Below are 13,649 nucleotides of genomic sequence, written 5' to 3'. Positions count from 1 at the left end.
TAGAAAGCCCAAAAAGAAACAAACAAACAAAAAAGCTCCATGAAGTTTTCACCCCAAAGAACACAACTAATCTACTGGGTCACCAATTTAGCTGACATAACACAGACCAGATCTACTGACTTCAAAGAGAATCCACTGACTTGCCTCACTTTAAGTCTTGGCAAAAATGCCTTTTTTTTTTTTTTTTTAACATATGAAAGACTACTCATTTTATTTGCATTTTAGGGTATTGAGAAGGAGAATGGAATGGGAATAGGTCATGGTTTCTTTTTCTAAAAATAGACAATGTGTTGATAGCAAGGTTTGAAAACAGTATTTTACACAAAGACAGAGCCATATTTACTGTGGTGTAAAGGAATGTAATCTGACAACTACTTTTTATATAACCTGAAATACAGAGTATTTGAGGTACCAGTGATTTATAAGATGAATGTTTACCTCTGATTTTATTCACATTATCAAAATCTCTAAATACGGTTATTCAACATTAACCAAGCTTTTATGGAAGGTGATGGATGGGGAGAAGAGAAATACTAAGCTTCTGAGAAGACAAAGGTTAACGAGGCAGATGATTTGTTTAAGGAACTGCAGGAGGATTTCTAAAATCTCTAGTGTTGCCTGTGGCGTTATAAAGACAATGGTTTTGTTCAACAACCTCAGTCTCAGTTCAGTACTCCCATTTTCTTTGCTTATCTTTGTACTTACAATGTATACACTGACTAAAAGAACATGGGAAAAACACACTGGGACAAAAGGGTACACATGCTAGCATCATTAGAAGGATGCAGTGGACAGGAGGAGAAAAAGATTTCTGTGGTTTTCTGCATAAAAACAGATTGCTATTTCCCATTTCAATTGTGATGGTTTCATGGAGACTCTGACCAATTTCTTGTCCTTCAACTGTATGGCAGGCATTTGGTAGGCTGACATGTTCAAATTTCAATAGATAAAAGAAAGCTGTGCATGAATCTTTTTTTTTTTTTTTTTTTTTTTTAATGCAACACCATTTCTGGAGGCCTGAGCAATAACAGGCTCAATGGAACATTATTAAGACAGTTGAAATGAAAAATGGAAGTGTATAGGAGTAAGAGGTCTGTGTAGGTTTAAAACAAGGACCAGGAGCAGCTAAAATGACAACCCTCTTGGAAGTCAGACTTAGTAGTTCGCTATACAGAAAAAGACAAAGCAAGAACATATCCTGAATGATGCTGAGGGAGGGAAAGAGAGAAAGCCAACCAGTAGTCATTGATGGATCACATTGGGATAATGCTGGGCCACACACCCTTGTCAGTTCACTCTGATGAAAAAAGAATGAACTAGGAAAATCCTATATTACACACAACTTTTAGAAACCAGAGTTTTAGTTTGTGGGAAGCCAACACAAAAGATGTGGAGATACTAGGACAGCATTTAGGGCTTAAGAATAATGGAGAAAACAAACTGGAAAACAATTAACACTGGTATGAAACTATGCCCAGACTAAGTAAAGGAGTTGGAGAAGGAATGACTCTCTGAAAGCAGCTATGCAACATATTTCTAAAATTAATACATGAAAAGGAGTTGCAGATTTCATTTGAAGAGAAAACGATTATGTTTAAAAATAGCCCACTGTGTATTGTTAATTTCTGTATAAATTCTTCTCTGAATTGACTTGTGGTTTCTTGGTTATTCCACATTTTTAATGGACTTTGTAGGAGTTCTTGAGAGAAAGACACTAAACTCAGCTCTCCTACTCTCAGGTACTGTTAAGACTGCTCCTGAATATATAAACAATTCTCAATCAAGTCTTCAAGACAAATGCAAGCAGTTCTACAGCTATTTAGACAAGATTATTTGCTGTTGAAAATTATTTTAGCTCTGCTGCAAAAATGAAGTTATACAGCTGACATTTGGCTCCTGGAATATTCCTGAGGCAGTTACTTCTCTGTTATTCATAAGCAATAAGCAATTGCCTAAAAGCTTTCTGTTCGCTGAACAGTAGCAGAATTTTTACAGATGAGAGCAGGATAAAAAGAGGTATCAGCATTCCCCTGGCTCTAATTCCAACACAGCTTTAGTCCTTATGGATTAGAAAAAAACATGAGTGCACTGATCTTTGTGGGATCCCCTGCTATTTGTCTCATAAAGGGATTAGGGAATAACTGAAACTAGTATGTAATCAGCTGTGTTTTCTTCTAGCTACTGCTTTACTTCTTCCCACCCCCCAAGAAATTATCTTCCAATAATTTTATGAAATAATTTCTTATCTAAGCATACTGCCTGTTCTATTGTACAGTCATAACATTCTCTCCACTTTGACAAGTGTCTTCATTGATGAATTTGGCCAGGGTGATCATCAGCTACACTGAATCATTGTCAACCTTGTTCAAGACAGCCACATCAAAGTCCTACACAAAGCCTTCTTGGTACTCCTTTGTTCATCTCTTTCTTTTTCCTCCTTCCATGCATGAAGTTTTGCTGAAATATCTCATCCTCTTTTAGTTCAAGTGAAACCACCAACACACATACAAGTAGAAGGTAGCAATGCTCACAGTTTGATTTGCTCTATCCTGTTAGCAAGGTTAGCAACCTTAATGCAATTGAACTGTTTCTAGTCCCACCAGTGTTAATCCCGTATTGAGTATTAGAAACACTACTGATCTCCAAAGAGACTTTTCTTAGATGCAAGGATGTATGTAGACATAACCTTTACAAATCAGTTTTATGCATGCGCTTGACCACCTTAGCTTATTGTGAACAAGCCAATTCTTCTGTAGCGAGTCAGTTCACAAATTATTGCAAATAGTAGAAAGGGTCTAAATCTACTGAAGAGCTTATTTGCAAAAAGTTCATGTTGCATATGGTTCTACCTACATAAGTGTTAGTAATAAGACTTGAAATTAAAACAGCTACACTTTTCTAAAGCTCCCTGTTCTGGTGAAAAGTGATTACCTTGTCTGACTAACAATACCAAAATATACAGAGGCTAGTTTGTGGCTGTCTGTAGTAGCCCATGGAAACATACCTTAGGACTAGATATGTATACAGTAACACGTCCATCATTGTGACAATAACTTTATTCCATTTCTGACACAGGTTGGAAAATAAACAGTAATTATACAAAATTAAATTCATTGTTTAGGGGCTAAATGGGTTAAATATATTACCCCTCCCATAGGTTAGGAAGACAAGAGTAATTTATTTACAAGAAAATAAAACACAACTCAGTTTTCGAATTTCATACTAGTCTGAAGGATATGAAGCAAAGGTAACTTTTTTATAGCTTAAAAAAAAAAAGAAAAAAAAACACAGAATAAAGCAGGCAAGTGTAAGTGATGAGGAACTGTAATGGTAATGTTTTGTGATATTGGGCTGTATCTGGCTAAACTGTCTACTGGACAAGCCAGCCAGGCCTAAAAAAGTAGCATGCAGAGCAGAGCAGATTTTCTTCCAGGGTAATAGATTCAATTGTCCATGATGGTCAGATACATTTTAATATAAAAGGTCACGAATATTAGTCAAGTAAGGTGATATACCTATGCACAATAAATAGCAGAGAATGATAATATCAGTTTAAAGTTGTACATTTGGTTTTCTAAAACCTCACAGGAAATACGTTATTAAGTCCAACCCTCACCATTAGAAGTGGAAAAACATTACAGCACCTTCTAGAAAGAAAGCAGTAGCAAATCTGATGTTTGATTTAAAGAACAGCTATTTTACCAGAAAATAAATAAAATAAATTTAAAAACAACTAACTCTTCCAAATTTTGTAGGACTGGCAAGGTGCTCAAAGCATTAAGGTGCCTCGTTTCAAAGATATGAAAAAAAAAGGAGACTCCAATATCTGTATAAATTTCAAACATTTCCAAAATGGCAGGGGAGCACTTTCTCCTCTTAAATGTATGAACCATATATATCTTGTGGAATGGCCCTTCCTGCTCAGGCTGTTTCATGGAAAGCAGACATCCTTACAAATATCCAGAGAAATGCTAAAAATGATAAACAATAACTCAAAAATCAAGATGCTCTTTGTGTTTTCCCTTGCTAGAAACCTAAGTCACTTCCCATACTGGTGCTACAAAGCTTTGTTTTTCAAGATCCCCAAAGAAACTGTATACTGTGTTGTCCTTCTCTCTTGTGTTTCCTCTTGTTGTTTGATTAGATCTTTTAATCCCTCCAAAATATTTAGTTCCTCTAGTACTCTACTGTTTTGTGCAGATAGAAGGGAATACTTTTGTTCAGGTGGGAACTTCAGCTTGAGGGTAAATATAACTAATTGGTCCAATGGAATAAACTTCACAGCAAACATACCTGAGCTGAATTTCATATTGCCCTGCATGTCGAGACTGCACATTCCTCAAAATCAGTGTGAAGATATCTTCATTTTGCAGGATTTCACACCCTTTTCCTGGCAATATTTCTTGCCCATCTTTAAACCAGTGAACGGTGGGGAAAGGATCTCCAGCAATGGCACAGGATATAAGGACATTTTGCCCAGGAGCTGCCGTCACTGATCTTGGTTTGCTAATGAACCAGGGCTGAATACCATCCTGAGGTTCTGTAGTTTACAAACAGAATTTACAGTCAGGAGAAAATGCCAAGCTTGAAATTAATTTCAGGTGTAGCAAAAAAAGAAAAACAAATTTGTTTTGAACATACAGGGTGTAAGTTTTTAAGCTGAAAATAAACCAGGCTTTAATTTTGGAAGTCACTTGTGTTAGTACTAAAATTAATCATTTGCTTGGCACTTTACTGGCTCAATCCAAACTTGTATTAAGGGCAAAACAAAGGGACTTTAAAGTTGCCCTAAAAGGAATCTTGAACATTTGTCTGTAGAGAATACGGATAGGAATAGCTTTAAGGGCAACTAACATTACTCTGCTGTTTAGTTCAGAAATCATGTAATAAATCATTAGGAATTGCATAAAATTGCATTTAAGATATAATGCTGACTCTGATGCTAGACCTCAGGGAAGGTCTGAATTCAGAGCAGACAATGACAACAGACTACAGACCCACCCCTTAAGGCACAGCTCGCTGAAATCCTGGAGTTAAGAATCTTTATACTAAAAATAATGAAAGCTTCCTGTCAATCTCCAATTATTTGAAGTAATGACTATGGGAAAATAGTTGGCTTACAGCAAGATTAGATAAAGTCTAGTGTCATGAAGGTAGTGAATACCCAAATCATGGTAAGTTTGGAGGTACTTCAGTGTTTACTGTGGGATTTACATCATACATGGAGATTCAAAGCCAAATTTTCTGCATGCGGTTCTCAAATTGCAGAAATCATGTGTTCCTCACCCGCTAATGCTAAAATACCTGGCTCCTAGACAGCTTTTCCAAATAGTCAGTGCTTTAATTAGAAAGAAAAACATCATTAAATGGTTTACATTAAGTCCATAGCTAAGTAAGCCTCGTAATTATAATCTGAAGCTGCATTTAGCAGAAGTTTTGCACTGTCCCTAGGAATAGGACTCAGGAATGCATTTTTGAAATAGTAACATAATGTTCCAGAGTGAAATCATTTTTTTAAAGTTGCTTCTGCTCAATATCCTTTTTAATTCAGATGCAGAGACTGAAAACTCCTAGTATCCTTCACAACAGACCTTATAAACACTCATCTGCTTTAAATAGACAGTCCTCCAGCACATTAGAATTATTTCCTTTTTGCATTTCCTAAGGTGAAGAACAATGTTATACCTTGTACCGTTAATGTAGCCTGCGTTTGAGTTTCTCCTAATTCATTCCAGGCTTCACAGGTGTATTTGCCTGTGTCTTCAGGAAATACTTCCTGGATGTACAGACTGTACTCATTGCCTTTCTTCTCAAAATGGAAATCCTCTGTCTCCTGGATTTCTTTCCCATTGTGCAGCCAGATAATTTCAGGAGGTGGGTTAGCTGAAAAACAGCAAAGAACAAAAATTAGAGACATACACAAAAAAAAAAAAAAAAAAAAAACAACCAACCAACCAAGCAAAAAAAACCCACCACATTCTAATTAAGAAAATGACCAAGTTTGGCTGTTTTCTGCCACCTGTCTGCAATGGCATCTGCAAAACTTTCAGGAATTTCACTAACTCTGCTGATGCTGTGCAATGTAGAACAGTTCTAAGTCTGTCTTATTAGAGTTAAAATGCAAATGAATAATGGAAGCATGTATACAATAGGGAGGGGAAATGATTTCTAGTTACCACTAAGGTAGCTGTCAAGGGTTTCTATTACCAAAGTTCATACCAGGACTGCTCTCTTCTGCAGTGCTAATCCTACCCCAGCTGACAGGAATTCAGTCTTGCCCTGTTCAAAACAAAGGCTATTACAAGTCCTCTGAGATTTAGTATTAGTTCATCAGGACTTGATAATGACCTGACAATTATTCCAGTAAAGAAACACTTGTACAGGTCCGAACAATGTTCATGCACCCTGAAGAACAGACTAGACAATCCTAGTTTTCACTTTTTAAAAACTAGTTCCTTGAAATATTATTTTCAAATACAAAGACACCTGCTAGAAGAAGAGGAGAATGGCAAAAAGTGCAGCAGGACTGAAAATGTTTAAATAATACTGTTCTATGTCTACATACCTGATACCTCCACTGTCATTATCACTTGACTTCCATCCATGACCTTGAGGTCAGTCAGGCCTTTAAGGAAGATGGGTGCAAAAGTCTTGTTTAACTTGACAGCCTGTGCACTTTCTGCCTTCTTGCTGCTCTTCTTTTCTGTGAAGTCAAGAAGAGAACAGAAGTGATCTCTTACTGCAATTTTCATTACAAGCTTTGATGTTAGGTTCAAACTGATTTGAAGTGAGTGGTCTCGTTTCAGTTCTCACAAGGCAACATCACTGAAGCCACTCCAATACAGCTGTTTTTTCTGCCAGTACTCCAAGCAGGAAGACAGGAAATCAGAATTGAACTGTCTTTCCTGCAGATACCTTCCTAAGTCATTATTAACACATATGATTGAATATCACAAAGAAGTTTGCAGTCATTTCCCCCAAGTACATAGGCTCAGGTACAAAAAGAAAAAATAACAAAGACCAATAACTTGTAAACAACAAATCAATACCTTTAACCAGTGCAAAATTCACATAAAAATCTTAAAATAAGTTACAAGCTGCTACTCTCATTGAGTATTTAAAAATTTAAACTCACATGAATATAGGATTTGCCACTGTATGAAACTAGAAACCAGTTAGTCAGTTAGACGGTCAATGTCAAATGGATTTGAGAACAGCTGAAAAGTTTACCATACTCCTCTTGTGTGTTACACTTAGCCAACTGATTGATGATGGGAAAGTCTGAAACCTGAAGTTATCAACACACAGCATGAAACAAATTGTTGGATTGGGGCTTTTTTCTTTTCTCTTGAGGCTATATAATCAAGTGACTAGTGCTGGAGTTAACTTAGTGACTCTTAAAAATAAATCTAGCTGTGATACATTTCCAGTACCTGCAGTGTTTTTCTCCACCTTGTATTAAGAGACAATGACGCAAGGTCATTTAACTGTGTCCTATATGGTGCACTAGACCAGGAAAGATACTTCTGCTCTGAAAACCTGAGCTAAGACACTTTTGGAGACGAAGTAGTGATCATGACCAAAGGTAGGAAGTCATAAATATTTATCGGTCACTTGGATACACTTTTTGTTTTGTTTAGCTTGAGTTCAGACTTCTTACGTCTTACCTTTAAAATGCCAACCCTAGTTTCTGTCCATACATGAAAATAACTTCATTTTGCTTATTTCTACCCTCAACATTTTCAAAGGTATATCAAGATCATCCAAAACAGTATTACAGTAACACAAAGTGTCAGACTGGAAAAAAACAGATATTCCTACAATAGGAATAAGCTGAAAGCACTTAACTGAGCAAGTCCACTGAACTTCCCGGAGGCCAAAAGTTAAGCTTCTCCCAGGGCTATTTGAGCTGTATGTAAATTTGGAAGCTGCTTGGAGAGGAAGTTTTTCCTCTTCTCTACTAAAGGTTTTTCTAGCCAAAGTCTTGTCCTGCTGGCTTATGTTGATCTTTTCCTGGCACTGAGCAGCAAGACTTTGATGCATGTGAGAATGGAAATATGGGACCTGACTGAGACTCACTCAGGGCTCGGTGTTATGGACTTTGTAGTCTGAAAAGCTTGATTTTAAACCACGTTCATCAGTTTTCGTGCGTCCTATAGTACCTGCTTGTGGGTACTGATGCTGTACAGAAAATGCATGTGAAGTTGGGTCAAACCCATCTGCACTAATAAACCATCGTGGTTCACCATATTCCTAGGTTTTGTGCTGTTTACTCAGGGAAACTTCTACTTACAACTACCAGACTAAGCAATACTAGCACATATTCCTTCACTACTCCAATGCACTGCAGAAAATCCCTTTGTACCTTAAACAGAAACAGACCTGTCAGGGGAAGCAGAAATCCATATAAGGTGAAAAAGAGATGGAAGTCTTATTTCATTTTAAGTTTCAGGGGAAACTGAATATAATTACACAGAGGAACATTAATAATCGCTCTTAAGTCTGAGATATTGAAAACCTGAGGATCACCTCAGGGACAGAAACAAAGGCAACTTTGTGTATCATACCCTTTCTGGAGACATTCCTACCTTTGTACACTGTTTGATTTAGTCCAGTCCTTTAAGTACTACATAATTTCTCAATACCTGTTACAGAGCAGGAATAAAAATGGTTCCCTTTCTATTGCTGATGTTCTTTGGAGCATTGGAACAGTGAAGGCATTTCTTCAGCAACAGATATGTAATCTTCTGCGTCTAAAAGCTCAAAAATGTCTAAGCAGTTATAAATTACACCCAAGTCAGCATCACATTGGAAATTAGAGGCTTGGTCATGGCTAAGACTACCTGTATTCCTTTTCAAATGTTTGACATCCAGGATGGAATAAATATAAGACTAAAAGACTGACTCCATAGCAACTTGAACAGGCTTTCTTCAAAAGCATTCTACTTTTACCTTTTATTTTTTATATATATATATTTAAATAGAATATCTGATTTTATGCTACTGTTGTTCAATAGTACATGTTGGTCAGTAGCCTATGTTTATCCTACCAAATCATTTAGGCAGAATATCACCGAAATTGTCTACAATTTTTTCATCTGGTAGCAACAAATAAAAATGTTTAAATTCTAGTCCCTAAACACTATTTGTTCATTAAGAAAGCATAGGGGCTCATTTCATGTAACAATTCTTCCTTAAGATCTGGTATTGTAGAATTCTAGATTTAGGAAAAAAACAAACACAATAAAACAAACAAACAATACAAACCAATTGATTTACTGACAACTTTAGTTTTTAGCAGATGTTTTACTCAAAACATCAGAGTTAGTTTTAGATAAGTTAGTTTTGTTTAGTCTTAGTCTAAAATCACTTCATTTTCTCAGAAGGGACAGATGCAATCACTCAAAGGGCAAATTACAAGGTCTGAATCTTAACTATTTTCAAATTCTGAGGCTTGTAAATGCTTTTAGCTGTTAATTTATTACATAGCAGCATGCAGTGACTCAGTGCTCCTCTGACAAAGGCTTTAACATTTCACAGTTTTACCATGAGGTAGCAGTAATACATTTTCACAGCTTATATTAATGTACCTAACCTTTTCTTAAATTTTACAGATCATTTGGAAAAAGAGAAATCAACTTGATTTTGGAGGGTACTTGGGAAAAGAGAGACACTACTCACTCACTGAGCTGCAGACAACATTCACCTGGCTGCAGAGCCCAGAGCAGGAGGAAGAGAAAGAAGAAAGCACCAGTACTACTCCAAGCTCAGGTACTGCTAGCCACTATGTTTCTGACTGAAAAAACAAAACAACAACAACAAAACAACACAAAACCAAAAAGAGCACATCCTCTTTTACAATACCGTGGGGGTATTTTTGCAGCCAAAACTGCAAACAATAAAAATATATCACACATGGCACCAAAAAGAAAATCCAGAATCTAAAGAAAATTGTCTGACATTGGCATTGAGGGCATGACTTTGCTATATGCCTACCCACCCTCAAGCTTAATCAACTGGATGTGAAATAGAGGAGATCTGATCTCTTCCTATTATGTTAACGCACTCTAATCACCCACAGCCATTTAACATCTCCCCCACCACTCTTACTTCTTATTGTTTCCAATTAGGAGTAGGTTTACCTTTAAGAACGAAAAGAAGGAATATAAGAGTTAACACATAACAATACCGTCATAGTGACCACAAAAATTTCTACCCTGAGTAGCTAACTGTCTCCCTCCTCTTCCTTTCCCCAGTCAGCTTCTGCTGCTGCAGGGAGTTCACCCTACGCGGATCATGCCAAAGCAATTTGTGAGAAACATCAGAAAGCACTAGATAGCGTGGGCTTGATAAAACACAGGTACATTTCAATGACTTGTTTTCAGACCGCAACTAATTTAGTTTGCAGTAGCTTATAAAAAGTCACAATTTTTAAGCACAACTATTGGTTTCACGCAGGTCAAATCAGGCAAGATAATACAAAAAATACTGCGATTTTCTCAAAGCCTGATTATAGAGCACTGAGTTCTCAAAGGTTCCACTAAAATTACGGGCTCAAGAAGTCTAACAGCTCTTTGCACAGAGCTGTGGTCTGGCATAATGCATAAGCCCATCTGGGGCAGTCTCTGAAGAGCTGCGGTGTCTTGTCATTTCAACAAGCTTTTGATAAGGCATTACACAAGATGATAGATTTAAAAGCCCACCACAATGATCTCACTTACATGTTTCCTATGTTTTTTGCCTTTCCTCAGGTTTTAATATGCATGAATGTTGGAAAATGTCAAGTAATAAGATGCACAGCTCAGTGGGAAACAAACAAGACACTCCACATCTGCCACTCAAAAGAGCTTGGTACTTAGCCTGGAAGACCAGAAATAGTAAGCAAGGCATTTAAAGACTACCTTATATACCCACATATGTTTTTCTACAAAGCAAGTGTAATAAAGGCTTTTCCCACAGTATCGCCTTACCCCCAAGGGTTCATTTTTTATTAGAAAGACACTCTAATAAGCATTCAAATCTGTGTTTAAAGAAAAACAAAACATTTAGTGCATTAAATCCACAGAGATTAAGGAGAATTCAAATGCTTCCAGTTAATATTATTATTTTTAAACATAAAGATGGATTCTCAGCATATTTGGAAGGCAATGGTAAAGAGATACATTGCTTCAGATACAAAACTTTCCATTCATCTCTTACACTGCTCTCCTGTGTTTGTGCAATCAATAGTAAATTAATCCCTCTACATCTACAATATCAGACATCTATTTATTAACCTCTATTAATAGAAATTTAAGGTGAAAAAATGCTTTTCTATTCTTTGTCTTCTCTTAAGCCACAATTTCAAAAATACTTTGCATCAATTTAACCTCCACATATCTGCAGACAGGAAATTATTGCAAGACTAATATTAATGTTGGCTGTGGGCCCGAGCCAAAATACACTTGAATTTTTTAAAACCTGGACCTAGTGAATCAGAACTTGGTGCTTGAAGAGAACTTGAAACATTTATACCGTAGAATGATAAGCAGAGGTGGGTTATTGCGTTGAAGGTGTATACATAAAAGAAAAAGTCAGTAGAATATTCATGCTGCTCTGAAGTTAGCCCACTACAAATCAGTTGTACCGTACACATATACCTGCAAGTACTTACTTATTAAGGTAAAAGATAAATTTATGCACACAGAAGGAAAAAATGAGTCAATAGCCTCACTACAGCACTGTAATTCCTAGATTTGCTATTGAAGCTAGAGTGAAGCAGAAAGTCCAGATAAGGACACAAACTTTAAGATTTCCAAAGACTGAATTTGGGTTCTACCTGGCCTCTAGATAAAACAGTTAACGTTTTATGGACATTGTCTATTCTAAGAAATTTTCTTGCTTGTTTGCCTGCCCAGAGGTACTGAAGACTTATTAATATGAGCTGCAGAATGCTGACATCTCCTGTTGAAATATCAGGACTTCAGCACGCTTCACACTGCACAGAATAACAGAAAAGTAGAGGTCGGAAGGGATCTCTGGAGACTGTCTAGCCCAACCCTCTGCTCGTGCAGGGTCAGCTACAGCCCTGAACATATACACCATCAATGCAATAACTCAGCTGCAGAGGATCAGGGTTACAACTGGTTAGAGGTCAGGGACACGCAAATAATAGAAAGTTTGCTGCATTATGTTCAGAACACTGCAAACACGCTGTTTAGTCTTATGAGAGATTTAATTATACTCAAGGAATCTGTTTGCCAGAATCACATGGTTAACTGCCAAATAATGCCTAGCGTGAGCCGTGCGAAAGGACTGCCTCAACAACATTTACCATTTATGGTGTTTAAATATCATTTTGGCTCAGAGGCTAATATGTCAACTGAGCTGAGGGGAATGCTTAACTCAAAGAGCTCTCCATGTGAGCGAGCTCAGAGAGAGAAGCAGCAGATTTCACTAAAATCTTTCAAAGAAAACCTCAGATTCACACATATACATACAGCCAAAGCTGTAAAGTAGCCTGGCCAGATAAACCAGACATTTTGAAAGGAGTTTCACCTCTCTAAATATTTTCAGTGTAAATAAATCCAGCTGTTACCAGATCTCACGTTAACAATGCTATCATCTCAAAAAAATAATGTTGTTACTGTTATTAGTTGTTTTTTTTGTTTTGTTTTGTTTTTTACAAGGCAGAAAATTGATATTAGGACACTCATCTCATCTGTCTCAGACTTGAAGTGATAGCGTAAAAATATGCTCTGCAAGTTTTCCAGGAATCGCAAACTTGGTTTATACTTGCATTAAAAAAAAATGAGACCTCTATACACTTGAGATATGCAGGGACATTTCTCCTTTATTAAAGATCTCAGGTTGGTATGCCATTTTGCAAACTTTGGTCATGAGAACTAGACATTTAATGACCTAGCAGTGTTTTTCACATATCTAACTCCCATCATCTATTTCTGCAGTTGTAATTGGGTTTTGTACGTGGAAGACAAGGCTTAAATATCCTTGGGAGATGCTTTGTAGTTACCGACTGGATGCTATGTCCTGCATGCATTACACAGAAATATTAACCCCAGACTAACAATGCCCTAAGCCTGTATTAGCCAGGGTGGTTAGGGATATACAAAGGAAACTGAGTTCCACTTTATCCAGCCTGGCAATCTATTTATTTTACTGCAGTACTGCAGGATAGTCATCCAGCCTCTCCTGCAGCTCTGTGTACATTCTTTCTTCTTTGAGTCTTTCCCTCTGTATGGGATGTCACCAGGTCTTCAGCATTTTAACCTCTGCTTTGTCTATTCAGTTTCTTCTGCAGCCCACAGCATTTGAAAGAGATGTCACTCCAGAAATCCTACTATCAAAAGGCTGACAATACAAGTAAGACCCATTATTTGTGAGAAACGTGGTCAAAACTCTCCATTTATTCTGCAGGGGACTACAAAGTAGCCAGCTGGTTTCACTGCAGAGCGCTTCACAGTCAGTAGACCAAATCCGCAGTGACAGTCTCACTGGAAGTTTTTGCAGTCAAAGAGCTGTTTGCTTTTGCCTTCAGAACCATCTGCCTTACTAATGACTAACCCTGTTCGTGAGCTATTTACGTCAAGTGATTGCTGCTCTTTTGTCACTGTCACAGACAACAACTCCATGGAAGGCCTGAGAGTGTG

At 37.2% G+C, this 13,649-nt stretch overlaps 1 protein-coding gene across 1 annotated transcript in view; it reads right to left on the bottom strand.

The window, feature by feature from the left end:
• The window catches only part of MYLK (myosin light chain kinase), a 147,210-nt gene that overhangs the window by 78,782 nt on the left and 54,779 nt on the right, over nt 1-13,649 (bottom strand). The window contains 3 exon segments of the mRNA XM_035536847.1: nt 4,294-4,540; nt 5,686-5,883; nt 6,566-6,703. Of these exon segments, the coding sequence (XP_035392740.1) occupies nt 4,294-4,540; nt 5,686-5,883; nt 6,566-6,703 (583 nt within the window).

The sequence above is a fragment of the Cygnus atratus genome, chromosome 6, assembly GCF_013377495.2.
Source record: "Cygnus atratus isolate AKBS03 ecotype Queensland, Australia chromosome 6, CAtr_DNAZoo_HiC_assembly, whole genome shotgun sequence".
Classification (NCBI taxonomy): Eukaryota; Metazoa; Chordata; class Aves; order Anseriformes; family Anatidae; genus Cygnus; species Cygnus atratus.
Note: the sequence above shows the minus strand (reverse complement) of the source record. Positions and strands in the feature narration are given on the sequence as shown.